This window comes from Pelodiscus sinensis, unplaced genomic scaffold, assembly GCF_049634645.1.
Source record: "Pelodiscus sinensis isolate JC-2024 unplaced genomic scaffold, ASM4963464v1 ctg214, whole genome shotgun sequence".
Lineage (NCBI taxonomy): Eukaryota > Metazoa > Chordata > Testudines > Trionychidae > Pelodiscus > Pelodiscus sinensis.
This window is the reverse complement of record NW_027466016.1, coordinates 34,792-52,797: the sequence shown is the minus strand read 5'-3', so window position 1 is coordinate 52,797 and position 18,006 is coordinate 34,792. Positions and strand designations below refer to the sequence as shown.

The window sequence follows — 18,006 nt, the reverse complement described above, 5'->3', positions numbered from 1 at the left end:
GCAGTGGGGCTGAGTGGTGAGAGCCGGGCGCCCCACCCTGTCACGGGACAGAAGCTGCCAGCTGTTGGGCAAGGCCCCGGGCGCCCCCCCCTGCGGTTTGGCGGGGGGGGGGGCGCCAGGAGGAAGTTTGTTTAGGGCGGGGGGGGGGGAGGGGGGGTTTCTGCCCATTTCCCAAAAGTCACCTGCCCTGGTGGGCGGGGGAGGGGCCCTGCCCCCGCATCTGCCCCCCGCCCCCGCCCGGGAATGCCCCGCCCCCCCCCCGGCAGTTCCCGGACGCGGGGCCAGGCGGAGCAGGTTTCGCAAGGGAGGGAGCCAGGCCCCCCCCCCACCTGCCAGACCCGGCTCCGCGCAGCCCCGGACGGACGCGATGGGACCCGCAGCCCCGCTACTCGCCTGCCTGCTGCTGGCGCCGCTGCGCCTCGGTGGGTCCCGGCCCCCCAGCCCCCCCCGGCCCCCCCCAACTCGCCTCCCCCGCGCCCCGACCTCGCCCGGCTCCTCGGGCCCCCGCAGCCCCCCTCGGCATCGGGCAGACGGGGGGGGGGCCTCCTTGGGGGGGGGTCCTACAGAATTGGGGGCCCTGGAGTGTATATCGGGGGGCCCACCCCGATGGCCGGGCGGGGGGGTGTTTCGGGCCCCCCCCGCTGATGTCTGCGCTCCGGGGGGGGGTTTCGGGGCCCCCCCGCTGATGTCTGCGCTCCGGGGGGTGTTTCGGGCCCCCCCGCTGATGTCTGCGCTCCGGGGGGTGTTTCGGGGCCCCCCCCGCTGATGTCTGCGCTCCGGGGGGTGTTTCGGGCCCCCCCGCTGATGTCTGCGCTCCGGGGGGATTTCGGGGCCCCCCCCGCTGATGTCTGCGCTCCGGGGGGTGTTTCGGGGCCCCCCCCGCTGATGTCTGCGCTCCGGGGGGTGTTTCGGGCCCCCCCGCTGATGTCTGCGCTCGGGGGGTGTTTCGGGGCCCCCCGCTGATGTCTGCGCTCGGGGGGTGTTTCGGGCCCCCCCCCGCTGATGTCTGCGCTCCGGGGGGTGTTTCGGGCCCCCCCCCCGCTGATGTCTGCGCTCGGGGGGTGTTTCGGGCCCCCCCCCGCTGATGTCTGCGCTCGGGGGGTGTTTCGGGCCCCCCCGCTGATGTCTGCGCTCCGGGGGGTGTTTCGGGCCCCCCCCCGCTGATGTCTGCGCTCCGGGGGGTGTTTCAGGCCCCCCCCCGCTGATGTCTGCGCTCGGGGGGTGTTTCGGGGCCCCCCGCTGATGTCTGCGCTCGGGGGGTGTTTCGGGCCCCCCCCCGCTGATGTCTGCGCTCCGGGGGGGTGTTTCGGGCCCCCCCCGCTGATGTCTGCGCTCCGGGGGGTGTTTCGGGCCCCCCCCGCTGATGTCTGCGCTCCGGGGGGTGTTTCGGGCCCCCCCCGCTGATGTCTGCGCTCGGGGGGTGTTTCGGGCCCCCCCCGCTGATGTCTGCGCTCCGGGGGGTGTTTCGGGCCCCCCCCCGCTGATGTCTGCGCTCCGGGGGGTGTTTCAGGCCCCCCCCCGCTGATGTCTGCGCTCGGGGGGTGTTTCGGGGCCCCCCGCTGATGTCTGCGCTCGGGGGGTGTTTCGGGCCCCCCCCCCGCTGATGTCTGCGCTCGGGGGGTGTTTCGGGCCCCCCCCGCTGATGTCTGCGCTCGGGGGGTGTTTCGGGCCCCCCCCCGCTGATGTCTGCGCTCGGGGGGTGTTTCAGGCCCCCCCCCGCTGATGTCTGCGCTCGGGGGGTGTTTCGGGCCCCCCCCCGCTGATGTCTGCGCTCGGGGGGTGTTTCGGGGCCCCCCGCTGATGTCTGCGCTCGGGGGGGGGTGTTTCGGGCCCCCCCCGCTGATGTCTGCGCTCGGGGGGTGTTTCGGGGCCCCCCGCTGATGTCTGCGCTCGGGGGGTGTTTCGGGCCCCCCCCCGCTGATGTCTGCGCTCGGGGGGTGTTTCGGGGCCCCCCCGCTGATGTCTGCGCTCCGGGGGGTGTTTCGGGCCCCCCCCGCTGATGTCTGCGCTCCGGGGGGTGTTTCGGGGCCCCCCGCTGATGTCTGCGCTCCGGGGGGTGTTTCGGGCCCCCCCGCTGATGTCTGCGCTCCGGGGGGTGTTTCGAGGCCCCCCGCTGATGTCTGCGCTCCGGGGGGTGTTTCGGGCCCCCCCCCGCTGATGTCTGCGCTCCGGGGGGTGTTTCGGGGCCCCCCCCGCTGATGTCTGCGCTCGGGGGGTGTTTCGGGCCCCCCCGCTGATGTCTGCGCTCGGGGGGGGTTTCGGGGCCCCCCCCCGCTGATGTCTGCGCTCGGGGGGGGTTTCGGGCCCCCCCCGCTGATGTCTGCGCTCCGGGGGGTGTTTCGGGGCCCCCCCCGCTGATGTCTGCGCTCGGGGGGGGTTTCGGGCCCCCCCCGCTGATGTCTGCGCTCGGGGGGTGTTTCGGGCCCCCCCCGCTGATGTCTGCGCTCCGGGGGGTGTTTCGGGCCCCCCCCGCTGATGTCTGCGCTCGGGGGGTGTTTCGGGCCCCCCCCCGCTGATGTCTGCGCTCCGGGGGGGGGTTTCGGGCCCCCCCCCGCTGATGTCTGCGCTCGGGGGGTGTTTCGGGCCCCCCCCCCGCTGATGTCTGCGCTCGGGGGGTGTTTCGGGCCCCCCCCGCTGATGTCTGCGCTCCGGGGGGTGTTTCAGGCCCCCCCCCGCTGATGTCTGCGCTCGGGGGGTGTTTCGGGCCCCCCCGCTGATGTCTGCGCTCGGGGGGGTGTTTCGGGCCCCCCCCGCTGATGTCTGCGCTCCGGGGGGTGTTTCGGGGCCCCCCGCTGATGTCTGCGCTCGGGGGGGGGGTGTTTCGGGCCCCCCCCGCTGATGTCTGCGCTCCGGGGGGTGTTTCGGGGCCCCCCGCTGATGTCTGCGCTCGGGGGGGGGTGTTTCGGGCCCCCCCCGCTGATGTCTGCGCTCCGGGGGGTGTTTCGGGGCCCCCCGCTGATGTCTGCGCTCCGGGGGGGTTTCGGGGCCCCCCCCGCTGATGTCTGCGCTCCGGGGGGTGTTTCGGGCCCCCCCGCTGATGTCTGCGCTCCGGGGGGTGTTTCGGGCCCCCCCCCGCTGATGTCTGCGCTCGGGGGGTGTTTCGGGCCCCCCCGCTGATGTCTGCGCTCCGGGGGGTGTTTCGGGCCCCCCCCGCTGATGTCTGCGCTCCGGGGGGTGTTTCGGGCCCCCCCCGCTGATGTCTGCGCTCGGGGGGTGTTTCGGGCCCCCCCGCTGATGTCTGCGCTCCGGGGGGTGTTTCGGGGCCCCCCCGCTGATGTCTGCGCTCCGGGGGGGGGGTTCGGGCCCCCCCCCGCTGATGTCTGCGCTCCGGGGGCCTTTCGGGGGGTCGTGGCGCCGCCCGACTCTGTGACTCTCCCCAGGCGCGGCCCCCAGCAAGGGCCCGAACTGCGACCCCCAGGCGGCGGCGATCGTGGGGGGCTCGAGCAAGCTGCAGCGGCAGGGGGGGGCGCTGGTGTACCAGTGCCCCGCGGGGCAGTACCCGTACCCCACGCCCGTGCGCCTGTGCCGCGCCGACAGCCGCTGGAGCCCGCTGAGCTCTCGGGACGGGCGCCCGCTGGCCAAGGCCGAGTGCAGAGGTGGGTCGGGGCGCGGGGGGCCGGGCTGGAGGTCGGGTGTTGTCTGGGGGGCTCTAGTGGGGGTGAAAACTGGGAGGCGGGGGGGTCCGGGAACCGTGGGGCGAGCCCTGGGGACACCCGGGGGGGGGGCTCTGGGAACCGCGGGGCAGGCATGGGGGGCCGTGGGGGGCTCTGGAGAGTGTGGGGGGGCCGTGGGGGGGGGGGCTCTGGGAACTGTGGGGCGGGTGTCGAGGGCTCTGGGACTCATGGGGTGGGGTTCTGGGAACTGTGGGGCAGTCATAGGGTGGAACATGGGGGGCTCAGAGGACTGTGGGGCAGGCATGGGGGGCCGTGGGGGGCTCTGGAGAGTGTGGGGGACCGTGCGGGGGCTCTGAGGACCATGGGGTGGGCATGGGGGGCCCGGGGAACTGCAGGTTGGGCATAGGGGGGCTCTAGGAAGTGCGGGGTCAGCATGGGAGGACCGTGGGGGGGCTCCGGGAAGCGCGGGGGGAGCCGTGGGGGGGTCTGCGAAGCGCTGGGTAGGCACGGGGGGGGACGTGGGGGGCTCCAAGAAGCACGGGATGGGCACGGGGGGGGAGCTATGGGGGGCTCTGGGAAGCGCGGGATGGGCACGGGGGGGGACTCATGGGGGGCTCCAGGAAGTGCGGGGTGGGCACCGGGGGGAGCCATGGGGGGCTCCGGGAAGCGCGGGGTCAGCATGGGGGGGCTGTGGGGGGCTCCAGGAAGCGCGGGGTCAACACGGGGGGGGCTGTGGGGGGCTCCAGGAAGCGCGGGGTGGGCACCGGGAGGAACCGTGGGGGGGCTCCAGGAAGCGTGGGGTGGGCACGGGGGGGGAACCGTGGGGGGCTCCAGGAAGCGCGGGGTGGGGCACCGGGGGGGGGTCGTGGGGGGGGCTCCAGGAAGCGCGGGGTGGGCACCGGGGGGGGAGCCGTGGGGGGCTCCGGGAAGCGCGGGGTGGGCACCGGGGGGGGAGCCGTGGGGGGGCTCCAGGAAGCGGGGGTGGGCACCGGGGGGAGCCGTGGGGGGCTCCAGGAAGCGGGGGTGGGCACCGGGGGGGGAGCCGTGGGGGGGCTCCAGGAAGCGGGGGTGGGCACCGGGGGGGGAGCCGTGGGGGGCTCCGGGAAGCGGGGGGTGGGCACCGGGGGGAGCCGTGGGGGGCTCCGGGAAGCGGGGATGGGCACCGGGGGGGGAGCTGTGGGGGGCTCCAGGAAGCGGGGGTGGGCACCGGGGGGGGAGCCGTGGGGGGCTCCAGGAAGCGGGGGTCAACACGGGGGGGCTGTGGGGGGCTCCAGGAAGCGGGGGTGGGCACCGGGGGGGAGCCGTGGGGGGCTCCGGGAAGCGGGGGGTGGGCACCGGGGGGAGCCGTGGGGGGCTCCGGGAAGCGGGGATGGGCACCGGGGGGGGAGCTGTGGGGGGCTCCAGGAAGCGGGGGTGGGCACCGGGGGGGGAGCCGTGGGGGGCTCCAGGAAGCGGGGGTCAACACGGGGGGGCTGTGGGGGGCTCCAGGAAGCGGGGGTGGGCACCGGGGGGAGCCGTGGGGGGCTCCAGGAAGCGGGGGTGGGCACCGGGGGGAGCCGTGGGGGGCTCCAGGAAGCGGGGGTGGGCACCGGGGGGGAGCCGTGGGGGGGCTCCGGGAAGCGCGGGGTGGGCACCGGGGGGAGCCGTGGGGGGCTCCAGGAAGCGCGGGGTGGGCACCGGGGGGAGCCGTGGGGGGCTCCAGGAAGCGGGGGTGGGCACTGGGGTGAGCCGTGGGGCTCCCGTGCTCACCCTGCCCCCGCCCCGCAGCCGTCCAGTGCCCGGGCCCGGTGGAGTTCGAGAACGGGCAATTCCACCCGCGCCACACGCTCTACAACGTCAGCCAGACCGTGACCTTCGAGTGCTTCGAGGGGTACACGCTGCGCGGGGCCCCCACCCGCACCTGCCAGCCCAACGGCAAGTGGAGCGGCGAGACCGTCGTGTGCGACGATGGAGGTGAGGGGCGCGGCCGCGCCTGCCCACACGGCCCCACACGGGCTGGGGCTCCCCGACACGCCCCAACACGCCCTGACATGCCCCAACAGGCCCTGACATGGCCCAACATGCCTCGACACGGCCCAACACGCCCCGACATGGCCCTGACATGCCCCGACACGCCCTGACATGCCCCAACACGCCCTGACATGGCCCAACACGCCCTGACATGGTCCCGACACGACCCAACACGCCCTGACATGGCCCAACATGCCTCGACACGACCCAACACGCCCCGACATGGCCCTGACATGCCCCAACATGCCCCGACACGCCCTGACATGCCCCCGACACGACCCAACACGCCCTGACACGCCCGCGACACGGCCCCGACACGGGCTGGGACACCCCGACACGCCCCGACACGGCCCCACAAGCCCCAACACGGCCCAACACTGGCTGACACGCCCTGACACGGGCTGAGGCTCCCTGACACAGCCCTACATGCCCCAACACGGGCTGACATGCCCCAACATGCCCTGAGACCCTGACACGGCCCTGCACATCCTGACATGGTCTGAGACTCCCCGACACACCCCAACATGGCCCGACATGGCCCCCCATGTTCCGACGCAGGCTGACATGCCCCAACATGCCACAACACTGGTTGACATGCCCCGACACGGGCTCACATGGGCTAACATGCTCCCGCACCCCCAGGCATGGGCCCAACACAGGCTAACATGTCCCAAGACACGCGGCCCCCAGGCTGAGCCGACGCCCCCCCAACATGCCCCGACACGGGCTGAGCCGGCCTCTCCCCGCAGAGGGCCAGTGCCCGGACCCCGGCATCCCCATCGGGGCGATGAAGGACGGGCAGCACTACCGGGTGGAGGATCGGGTCCGGTACCGGTGCCGCCGGGGGCTGGAGATGCTGGGCTCCAGCGAACGCACCTGCCAGGAATCGGGCGTCTGGAGCGGGGCGGAGCCTGAGTGCAGAGGTGGGGGGCCGGGGGCAGGGTGGGGGGGCAGCGGAGCGTGGGGGGGGACTGGGCCAGAAGGTGGAGTGGGGGGGCTGGGAGCTCAGTGCAGGGGGCACAGGGGGCAGCGGAGCGTGGGGGGGGACTGGGGTAGAGGGTGGGGGGGCTGGGAGCTCAGTGCGGGGGGCACAGGGGGCAGCGGAGCGCGGGGGGGCTGGGGTAGAGGGGGGGCTGGGAGCTCAGTGCGGGGGGCACAGGGGGCAGCGGAGCGCGGGGGGGCTGGGGTAGAGGGTGGGGGGCTGGGAGCTCAGTGTGGGGGACACAGGGGGCAGTGGAGCGCGGAGGGGCTGGGGTAGAGGGTGGGGGGCTGGGAGCTCAGTGCGGGGGGCACAGGGGGCAGCGGAGCGTGGGGGGGCTGGGGTAGAGGGGGGGCTGGGAGCTCAGTGCGGGGGGCACAGGGGGCAGCGGAGCGTGGGGGGGCTGGGGTAGAGGGGGGGCTGGGAGCTCAGTGTGGGGGACACAGGGGGAATGGAGCGCGGGGGGGCTGGGGTAGAGGGTGGGGGGCTGGGAGCTCAGTGCGGGGGGCACAGGGGGCAGTGGAGCGCGGGGGGGACTGGGGTAGAGGGTGGGGGGCTGGGAGCTCAGTGCGGGGGGCACAGGGGGCAGTGGAGCGCGGGGGGGGCTGGGGTAGAGGGTGGGGGGCTGGGAGCTCAGTGTGGGGGACACAAGGGGCAGTGGAGCGCGGGGGGGCTGGGGTAGAGGGTGGGGGGCTGGGAGCTCAGTGCGGGGGGCACAGGGGGCAGCGGAGCGCAGGGGGGCTGGGGGTAGAGGGTGGGGGGCTGGGAGCTCAGTGTGGGGGACACAGGGGGCAGTGGAGCGCGGGGGGGCTGGGGTAGAGGGGGGGCTGGGAGCTCAGTGTGGGGGACACAGGGGGCAGTGGAGCGCGGGGGGGGACTGGGGTAGAGGGTGGGGGGCTGGGAGCTCAGTGTGGGGGGCACAGGGGGCAGTGGAGCGCGGGGGGGGACTGGGGTAGAGGGGGGGCTGGGAGCTCAGTGTGGGGGGCACAGGGGGCAGTGGAGCGCGGAGGGGCTGGGGTAGAGGGTGGGGGGCTGGGAGCTCAGTGCGGGGGGCACAGGGGGCAGCGGAGCACGGGGGGGCTGGGGTAGAGGGTGGGGGGCTGGGAGCTCAGTGCGGGGGACACAGGGGGCAGTGGAGCGCGGGGGGGGGGCTGGGGTAGAGGGTGGGGGGCTGGGAGCTCAGTGCAGGGGGCACAGGGCAGTGGAGCGCGGGGGGGCTGGGGTAGAGGGTGGGGGGCTGGGAGCTCAGTGTGGGGGACACAGGGGGCAGTGGAGCGCGGGGGGGCTGGGGTAGAGGGTGGGGGGCTGGGAGCTCAGTGCAGGGGGCACAGGGCAGTGGAGCGCGGGGGGGCTGGGGTAGAGGGTGGGGGGCTGGGAGCTCAGTGTGGGGGACACAGGGGGCAGTGGAGCGCGGGGGGGCTGGGGTAGAGGGTGGGGGGCTGGGAGCTCAGTGTGGGGGACACAGGGGGCAGTGGAGCACGGGGGGGCTGGGGTAGAGGGTGGGGGGCTGGGAGCCCAGTGTGGGGGACACAGGGGGCAGTGGAGCGCGGGGGGGCTGGGGTAGAGGGTGGGGGGCTGGGAGCTCAGTGTGGGGGACACAGGGGGCAGTGGAGCGTGGGGGGGACTGGGGTAGAGGGTGGGGGGCTGGGAGCTCAGTGCAGGGGGCACAGGGCAGTGGAGCGCGGGGGGGCTGGGGTAGAGGGTGGGGGGCTGGGAGCTCAGTGCGGGGACACAGGGGGCAGTGGAGCGCGGGGGGGCTGGGGTAGAGGGTGGGGGGCTGGGAGCCCAGTGTGGGGGACACAGGGGGCAGTGGAGCGCGGGGGGGCTGGGGTAGGGTGGGGGGCTGGGAGCTCAGTGTGGGGGACACAGGGGGCAGTGGAGCGCGGGGGGGCTGGGGTAGGGTGGGGGGCTGGGAGCTCAGTGTGGGGGACACAGGGGGCAGTGGAGCGCGGGGGGGTCTGGGGTAGAGGGTGGGGGGCTGGGAGCCCAGTGCAGGGGGTCGAGGAAGGGGGCAGTGGAGCGCGGGGGGGTCTGGGGTAGAGGGTGGGGGGCTGGGAGCTCAGTGTGGGGGACACAGGGGGCAGTGGAGCGCGGGGGGGCTGGGGTAGAGGGGGGGCTGGGAGCTCAGTGTGGGGGACACAGGGGGCAGTGGAGCGCGGGGGGGCTGGGGTAGAGGGGGGGCTGGGAGCTCAGTGCGGGGGGCACAGGGGCAGCGGAGCGCGGGGGGGCTGGGAGCTCAGTGCGGGGGGTCGAGGAAGGGGGCAGTGGAGCGCGGGGGGGCTGGGGTAGAGGGGGGGCTGGGAGCTCAGTGTGGGGGGCACAGGGGGCAGCGGAGCGCGGGGGGGCTGGGGTAGAGGGTGGGGGGCTGGGAGCTCAGTGCGGGGGGCACAGGGGGCAGCGGAGCGCGGGGGGGCTGGGGTAGAGGGTGGGGGGCTGGGAGCTCAGTGCGGGGGGCACAGGGGGAATGGAGCGCGGGGGGGCTGGGGGTAGAGGGTGGGGGCTGGGAGCTCAGTGTGGGGGGCACAGGGGGCAGTGGAGCGCGGGGGGGCTGGGGTAGAGGGGGGGCTGGGAGCTCAGTGCGGGGGACACAGGGGGCAGCGGAGCGCGGGGGGGGCTGGGGTAGAGGGTGGGGGGCTGGGAGCTCAGTGCGGGGGGTCGAGGAAGGGGGCAGCTTGGGGGAGCGACCCCCCCAGGCCCTCAACCCCCCCTTTCCCCCCCCCAGACCGGTCCACCTATGACACCCCCGAGGAGGTGTCGGCCGCGTTCATCTCCTCCCTCGCCGAGACCGCGGAGGTGGCGGATCCCAACCGGACCCTCTGTGAGTGGGGGGCACGGGGGGGGTCAGACGCTGGGGGGCAGGGGGGGGCAGGGGGCCCGTCTGGGGGGAGCCAGGCCCCCCTGACCCCCCCTCGCCCCCCAGCCGACACCGCGAAGCGCAAGATCCGGATCGAGCCCGGCGGCTCCATGAACATTTACCTGGTGCTGGACGCCTCCGACAGCGTGGGGGAGGGGAACTTCTCGCTGGCCCGCGACGCCCTCGTGCAGCTCATCGAGAAGGTGGGGACCCCCCGGCACCCCGATGCCCCCATCCCCCGACACCCCTGTTCCCCGGACACCCGCCCGCCGGTCCCCCCATCCCCCGACACCCCCGTTCCCCCGACACCCGCCTGCCGGTCCCCCATCCCCCGACACCCCCGTTCCCCCGACAACCCGCCCGCCGGTCCCCCATCCCCCCGACACCCCCGACACCCGCCCGCCGGTCCCCCGACACCCGCCCACTGGTCCCCCATCCCCCGACACCCCCGTTCCCCCGACACCCGCCCCCTGGCCCCCCATCCCCCGACACCCCCGTTCCCCCGACACCCGCCCGCCGGTCCCCCATCCCCCGACACCCCCGTTCCCCGGACACCCGCCACTGGTCCCCCATCCCCCGACACCCCCGTTCCCCCGACACCCGCCCCCTGGCCCCCCATCCCCCGACACCCCCGTTCCCCCGACACCCGCCACTGGTCCCCCATCCCCCGACACCCCCGTTCCCCCGACACCCGCCACTGGTCCCCCATCCCCCGACACCCCCGTTCCCCGGACACCCGCCACTGGTCCCCCATCCCCCGACACCCCCGTTCCCCCGACACCCGCCCCCTGGCCCCCCATCCCCCGACACCCCCGTTCCCCGGACACCCGCCACTGGTCCCCCATCCCCCGACACCCCCGTTCCCCCGACACCCGCCCCCTGGCCCCCCATCCCCCGACACCCCCGTTCCCCAGACACCCGCCCCCTGGCCCCCCATCCCCCGACACCCCCGTTCCCCAGACACCCGCCCCCTGGCCCCCCATCCCCCGACACCCCCGTTCCCCGGACACCCGCCACTGGTCCCCCATCCCCCGACACCCCCGTTCCCCAGACACCCGCCCCCTGGCCCCCCATCCCCCGACACCCCCGTTCCCCGGACACCCGCCACTGGTCCCCCCATCCCCCGACACCCCCGTTCCCCGGACACCCGCCACTGGTCCCCCATCCCCCGACACCCCCGTTCCCCAGACACCCGCCCCCTGGCCCCCCCATCCCCGACACCCCCGTTCCCCGGACACCCGCCACTGGTCCCCCATCCCCCGACTCCCCCGTTCCCCCGACACCCGCCCACTGGCCCCCCATCCCCGACACCCCCGTTCCCCGGACACCCGCCCACTGGCCCCCCATCCCCCGACACCCCCGACTCCCGCCCCCATCCCCCGACACCCCCGTTCCCCCGACACCCGCCCACTGGCCCCCCATCCCCCGACACCCCCGAATCCCGCCCCCATCCCCTGACACACCCGTTCCCCCTGACACCCACTGGCCCCACATTCCCCAGTCCCTGAAAGCTCAGGCAGGCCCTGCCCCCCTAAGGCCTCCCTGCCCCCCTCCCTGGCAGATCTCCAGCTACGGGGTGTCTCCCCGCTACGGGCTCCTGACCTTCGCCACCGACCCCAAAGTGGTCGTGCGCACCACGGATCCCCAAAGCAGCGACGCCAACTACGTCAGCGACAAGCTGGGGGAGCTGAAATACCAGAGTGAGGCCGGGGCCTGGGGGGCAGAATGGACACGTGGGGGAGCCGGGGGTGGGATTTGGGGTGCTGCGGGGAGGGGGCATTAGGGGGCAGGAAGAGGGGATTTGGGGGGCATTAGGGGGCAGGGAGGGGGGATGTGGGGTGCTGCGGGGGATGGAAGAGGGGATTTGGGGTGCTGCGGGGAGGGGGCATTCGGGGGCTCCGGGAGAGGGGATATGGGGTGCTGTGGGGGGAAGGAAGAGGGGATTTGGGGGGCTGCGGGGAGGGGGCATTAGGGGGCAGGAAGAGGGGATTTGGGGGCTGCGGGGGCAGGAAGAGGGGATTTGGGGGGCTGCGGGGGCAGGAAGAGGGGATTTGGGGGGCTGCGGGGATGGAAGAGGGGATTTGGGGGGCTGCGGGGGCAGGAAGAGGGGATTTGGGGGGCTGCGGGGGCAGGAAGAGGGGATGTGGGGTGCTGCGGGGATGGAAGAGGGGATTTGGGGGGCTGCGGGGGGCAGGGGGATGTGGGGGCACCAGGAGGGGGCATTGGGGTGCCGGGGGGCCTGACCCGCCAGCCCCTGCCCCCCCAGCCCACGCCCTGCGCAGCGGCACCAACACGCGGCGGGCGCTCGAGGCCGTGCACAACATGATCATCGAGCAGGAACATGACGAGCTGCAGCAGGGACACAAGGTGGCCCCCGTGGCCAACTCCACCCGCCACGTGCTGGTCATCATGACGGACGGTGAGACCCCCGCCGCCCCCCCCGCCCCGCCCCCCCCGGTCCCCCCCGCCCCGCCCCCCGCGGTCCCGCCCCGCCCCCCACGTCCCCAACTCCACCCGCCACGTGCTGGTCATCATGACGGACGGTGAGACCCCCCCGCCCCCCCCGGTCCCCCCCGCCCCGCCCCCCGCGGTCCCCCCCCGCCCCCCACATCCCCACCTCCACCCGCCACGTGCTGGTCATCATGACGGACGGTGAGACCCCCCCGCCCCCCCCGGTCCCCCCCGCCCCGCCCCCCGCGGTCCCCAACTCCACCCGCCACGTGCTGGTCATCATGACGGACGGTGAGACCCCCCCGCCCCCCCGGTCCCCCCCGCCCCGCCCCCCGCGGTCCCCAACTCCACCCGCCACGTGCTGGTCATCATGACGGACGGTGAGACCCCCCGCCCCCCCCGGTCCCCCCCGCCCCGCCCCCCGCGGTCCCCCCCCGCCCCCCACGTCCCCAACTCCACCCGCCACGTGCTGGTCATCATGACGGACGGTGAGACCCCCCCGCCCCCCCCGGTCCCCCCCCGCCCCGCCCCCCGCGGTCCCCAACTCCACCCGCCACGTGCTGGTCATCATGACGGACGGTGAGACCCCCCGCCCCCCCCGGTCCCCCCCGCCCCGCCCCCCGCGGTCCCCCCCCGCCCCCCACGTCCCCAACTCCACCCGCCACGTGCTGGTCATCATGACGGACGGTGAGACCCCGGTGAGACCCCCCCGCCCCCCCCGGTCCCCCCCGCCCCGCCCCCGCGGTCCCCAACTCCACCCGCCACGTGCTGGTCATCATGACGGACGGTGAGACCCCCCCGCCCCCCCGGTCCCCCCCGCCCCGCCCCCCGCGGTCCCCAACTCCACCCGCCACGTGCTGGTCATCATGACGGACGGTGAGACCCCCCGCCCCCCCCCGGTCCCCCCCGCCCCGCCCCCCGCGGTCCCCCCCCCGCCCCCCACGTCCCCAACTCCACCCGCCACGTGCTGGTCATCATGACGGACGGTGAGACCCCCCCGCCCCCCCCGGTCCCCCCCCGCCCCGCCCCCCGCGGTCCCCAACTCCACCCGCCACGTGCTGGTCATCATGACGGACGGTGAGACCCCCCCGCCCCCCCGGTCCCCCCCGCCCCGCCCCCCGCGGTCCCCAACTCCACCCGCCACGTGCTGGTCATCATGACGGACGGTGAGACCCCCCGCCCCCCCCGGTTCCCCCGCCCCGCCCCCCGCGGTCCCCCCCCGCCCCCCACGTCCCCAACTCCACCCGCCACGTGCTGGTCATCATGACGGACGGTGAGACCCCCCCGCCCCCCCCGGTCCCCCCCGCCCGCCCCCCCCGGTTCCCCCGCCCCCCACATCCCCAACTCCACCCGCCACGTGCTGGTCATCATGACGGACGGTGAGACCCCCCGCCCCCCCCGGTCCCCCCCGCCCCCCACATCCCCAACTCCACCCGCCACGTGCTGGTCATCATGACGGACGGTGAGACCCCCCCGCCCCCCCGGTTCCCCCCCCGCCCCGCCCCCCCCGGTTCCCCCGCCCCCCACATCCCCAACTCCACCCGCCACGTGCTGGTCATCATGACGGACGATGAGACACCTCTCAACCCCCACCCTGTACCACCCAACCTCCCAACCCCCCCGTCCCCCCAACCCTCTGCCCCCAACCTGTCCCCCAAACCCCTCAATCCTCCCGCCACGTCCCCAACTGCACCCGCCATGTGCTGCCCATCACCACCCCCAGCACCTTCCAACCCCACCAACCGCCCCCCGCGCTGCCTCCCCACAGGGAACACAAACATGGGGGGCTCCCCGGAGCCGGTGGTGCACCAGATCCGGGAGCTGCTGAGCATCGGCCGCAACCGCGAGGACTACCTGGGTGAGAGGCCGGGCGGGGGGGGGCTGGAAGAGGCCTGGGGGGCCAAGAGGGAGGGGAATCGGGGCTCAATGGGGGAGGGGGCTGGAAGGGTCCTGGGGGGGCCCAGAGGGAGGGGAATCGGGTCTCAGTGGGGGAGGGGGCTGGAAGGGTCCTGGGGGGGCCCAGAGGGAGGGGAATCGGGTCTCAGTGGGGAGGGGGCTGGAAGGGTCCTGGGGGGGCCCAGAGGGAGGGGAATCGGGGCTCAATGGGGGAGGGGGCTGGAAGAGTCCTGGGGGGCCCAGAGGGAGGGGAATCGGGGCTCAGTTTGGGAGGGGGCTGGAAGAGGGCTGGGGGGCCCAGAGGGAGGGGAATCGGGGCTCAGTGGGGGAGGGGGCTGGAAGAGGGCTGGGGGGCCCAGAGGGAGGGGAATCGGGGCTCAGTGGGGGAGGGGCCCATAGGGAAGAGTCCTGGGGGGCCCAGAGGGAGGGGAATCGGGGCTCAGTGGGGGAGGGGCCCATAGGGAAGAGGCCTGGGGGGCCAAGAGGGAGGGGAATCGGGGCTCAGTGGGGGAGGGGCCCATAGGCCCTGCTTACGTGGCTTCTGCCCCCAGATATCTACGTGTTCGGGGTGGGGGCCCTGGTGAACCTGCCCAACCTCAACTCACTGGCCTCGCACAAGAGCGACGAGAAACACGTCTTCTCCGTGCAAGACATGAAGGATCTGCAGAAAACCTTCCACCACATGATAGGTACCCGCCCCCCCCGGGACCCAGGCGTCCAGCTCCCCCTGGGACCCAGGCCCCCGCCCCCCCCAGGACCCAGGCATCCAGCTCCCCCTGGACCCAGGCCCCCGCCCCTCCCAGGACCCAGGCGTCCAGCTCCCCCCAGGACCCAGGCATCCAGCTCCCCCTGGGACCCAGGCCCCCTGCCCCCCCGGGACCCAGGCGTCCAGCTCCCCCCGGGACCCAGGCCCCCGCCCCCCCCAGGACCCAGGCATCCAGCTCCCCCTGGGACCCAGGCCCCCGCCCCTCCCAGGACCCAGGCGTCCAGCTCCCTCCAGGACCCAGGCGTCCAGCTCCCCCTGCCCCACAGAACCCAGGCCCCCCGCCCCCCAGGGAACCCAGGCGTCCATCTTCCCCCGCCCACAGAACCCAGGTCCCCCGCCCCCGGGAACTCAGGCCCCCACCCTCCAGGGAACCCAGGCGTCCATCTCCCCCTGCCCCACAGAACCCAGGTCCCCCGCTCCCGGGAAACCCAGGCGTCCAGCTCCCCCACCCCTCACCCCCTGGGAACCCAGGCCCCCTGCCCCCTGGGAACCCAGGCCCCCCCCCCCCGTGGCGCGGCGCGGCGCTGAGCGGCTGTGCCCGCAGACGAGAGCGAGACGCTCAGCATGTGCGGGATGGGCTGGGAGTTCCCGGAGGCCAGCGACCGCCAGAAGAACCCCTGGCACGTCAGCATCAAGGTGACGGTGAGTGGGGTGCCGGGGGGCAGGCCCGCGGGGGGGCGGGGGCCGTGGGGCGGGAGTAACCCCTGTCTCTGCTCCGGCAGCGCCCCGGCAAGGGGGTGGAGTCCTGCAAGGGGGCCCTGGTGTCGGAGTATTTCGTGCTCACGGCCGCCCACTGCTTCAACATCGACGACCAGGCGCAGTGGATCAGCGTGGACCTGGAGGAGGGGGCGGGCGGCAGCCCGGGGGCCCGCGCCGACAGGGGGAACCGGGTGGTGGCCCTGCGGAGCCACCCCAAGTACCACATCGGGGGGCTGCAGGGCGCCGGGGTCCCCGAGTTCTACGACTACGACGTGGCCCTGCTCAAGCTGGAGAAGAAGGTCCCCTCCTCCTTCACGGCCCGGTGAGTGGGGCCCCCGCCCCCCACTTCCCCCGGGGCCCCCTATTGCCCCCGCCGGCCCCTGCCCCCCGCCACTTCCCCGGGGCCCCCTATTGCCCCCGCCGGCCCCTGCCCCCCGCCACTTCCCCCGGGGCCCCCTATTGCCCCCCGCCGGCCCCTGCCCCCCGCCACTTCCCCCGGGGCCCCCTATTGCCCCCGCCGGCCCCTGCCCCCGCCACTTCCCCCGGGGCCCCCTATTGCCCCCGCCGACCCTGCCCCCCGCACTTCCCCCGGGGCCCCCTATTGCCCCGCCGACCCCTGCCCCCGCCACTTCCCCCGGGGCCCCCTATTGCCCCCGCCGGCCCCTGCCCCCCGCCACTTCCCCCGGGGCCCCCTATTGCCCCCACTGGTCCCTGCCCTTCCTGCCCCTGTTCCCTCCGGCCTCCTGCTGCTCCCCCACTGACCCCTGCCCTCTGCTGCCCCACAGCCCCATCTGCCTGCCCTGCACCGAGGGCACCACCCGCGCCCTGCGCAAGCCCCACCCGCAGACCACCTGCAAGGACCACGGTAAGAGCTGAACCCCCCCTCACCCCCCGTCCTGCCCTGCCCCCCTGCCCGCCCCCCGTCCTGCCCCCGCCCCCCTGCCCGCCCCCCATCCCACCCGTCTCCCTGCTCCGCAGAGCGGCTGCTGCTGACGGCGGGCGAGGTGCAGGCGCTGTTCCTGCACGAGGGGAAGGACCCGCAGTCCCAAAAGAAGACGCTGCAGCGGCAAACCGTGCACATTAAGAACGGGGTGAAGGTGAGGGACTGAGGGACCCCGCTGGCGGGGGGGGCCCCCGGCCCCATGGGGAGGGGCGCAGAGGTGCCAGGGCTGAGCCGGGGCTCCGTGGGGACGGCGGCAGCCCCTGGCCGGGTGGGGACCCCAGGGGGGGGGGCCGTAGGGGGGGCTCAGCCTGCCTCTGCCCCCAGAAATCGGCCTGTGAGGCGGACGCCAAGAAAGCCTCCATCTACGTCAACGTGACGGACGTCAGCCAGGTGGTGACCCCCCGCTTCCTCTGCACCGGCGGCATCGACCCCGTCGTGGACCCCAACACCTGCAAGGGTGAGGGCCGCCCCGGCGCCCCCGGGATCCCTCCCCACTGCCCTCAGGGATCCCCCCCAGGGGCCCGGGATCCCCCCTCCTCCGCCCTCGGGGATCCCCCCACCGGCCCTGAGCCCCAGCGCCCCCCGGTATCCCTCCACACTGCCCTCGGGGATCCCCCCCAGGGGCCCGGGATCCCCCCCCCACTGCCCTCGGGGACCCCCCAGGGGCCCAGCCCCCTTCCTCCGCCCTCAGGGATCCCCCCCAGGGGCCCGGGATCCCCCCCTCCTCCGCCCTCGGGGATCCCCCCACCGGCCCTGAGCCCCGGCGCCCCTGGGATCCCTCCCCCCCTCCGCCCTCGGGGATCCCCCCCCAGGGGCCCGGGATCCCCCCCTCCGCCCTCGGGGATCCCCCAGGGGCCCAGCCCCCCTCCTCCGCCCTCGGGGATCCCCCCCAGGGGCCCGGGATCCCCCCCTCCGCCCTCGGGGATCCCCCCAGGGGCCCAGCCCCCCTCCTCCGCCCTCGGGGATCCCCCCAGGGGCCCGGAGCCCCGGCGCCCCCGGGATCCCTCCCCCCCTCTGCCCTCAGGGATCCCCCAGGGGCCCAGCCCCCTTCCTCCGCCCTCGGGAATCCCCCCGGGGCCCCTGAACCCCCCTCCTCCTTCAGGGATCTCCCCCACGGGCCCCAAGCCCCATCCCCCAACCTTGGGGATTCCCCTAAAATTTCCCCCCAGCCAGGGGGATCCCCCTGAAACACTGTGGCCTGGGTGTCTCCGCCCTTGGGCTCCCCCCAACACTCCCCCTACCCGAGCCCTGGCCTGGGTCTTCTGCCCTCGGGGCCCCATCCCTCTGCCCCAGGGGTTCCCCAATGCCCCCCGGCCCGTGAGCTCACAGGCCCCCCAGCCTGGGTCCCCCTGCCCTCGGCGATCCCCCGCTGGCCCCCATGGGACCCTGATCCTGCTACCCCCCCTCCTCTGACCCCCTTCCTCGTCCCGCAGGCGACTCGGGGGGCCCGCTCATCATCGCCAAAGGCAAACGCTACGTTCAGGTGAGTGCCCTGCCCCCCCCCGTCGGCCCGGCCCCCCCCCCCCGCCTGCCTTACCCACCTCTCCCTCCCCTCCCCCCAGGTGGGCGTGATCAGCTGGGGCGTGGTGGACGTCTGCAAGCAGCGGCAGAAGCAGGCGCCGGCCCACGCCCGCGACTTCCACCTCAACCTCTTCACCGTGCTGCCCTGGCTGCGGGAGCAGCTGGCCGAGGAGGGGCTGGGCTTCCTGTGAGCCCCCCCCGCCCCCCGGAAATAAACACGCGGCTCGGGCGCCGGCTCCGCCGCTTTATTCCGGCGCCGGCGGCTCAGAACAG

At 75.2% G+C, this 18,006-nt stretch overlaps 1 protein-coding gene across 1 annotated transcript; it reads left to right on the top strand.

Moving 5' to 3' along the window:
* The first annotated feature begins 261 nt into the window (after nt 1-261).
* On the top strand, nt 262-17,962 carry LOC142825949 (complement factor B-like). The gene is made up of 17 exons (XM_075918261.1): nt 262-422; nt 3,381-3,596; nt 5,382-5,567; nt 6,374-6,547; nt 9,326-9,421; nt 9,524-9,660; nt 11,019-11,157; nt 11,724-11,876; nt 13,677-13,766; nt 14,356-14,493; nt 15,115-15,212; nt 15,293-15,591; nt 16,055-16,134; nt 16,248-16,366; nt 16,537-16,669; nt 17,646-17,695; nt 17,775-17,962. The coding sequence occupies exons 1-17, from the start codon at nt 368-370 to the stop codon at nt 17,922-17,924; spliced, it is 2,313 nt and encodes a 770-aa protein (XP_075774376.1). The 5' UTR covers nt 262-367; the 3' UTR covers nt 17,925-17,962.
* Nucleotides 17,963-18,006: the final 44 nt, after the last annotated feature.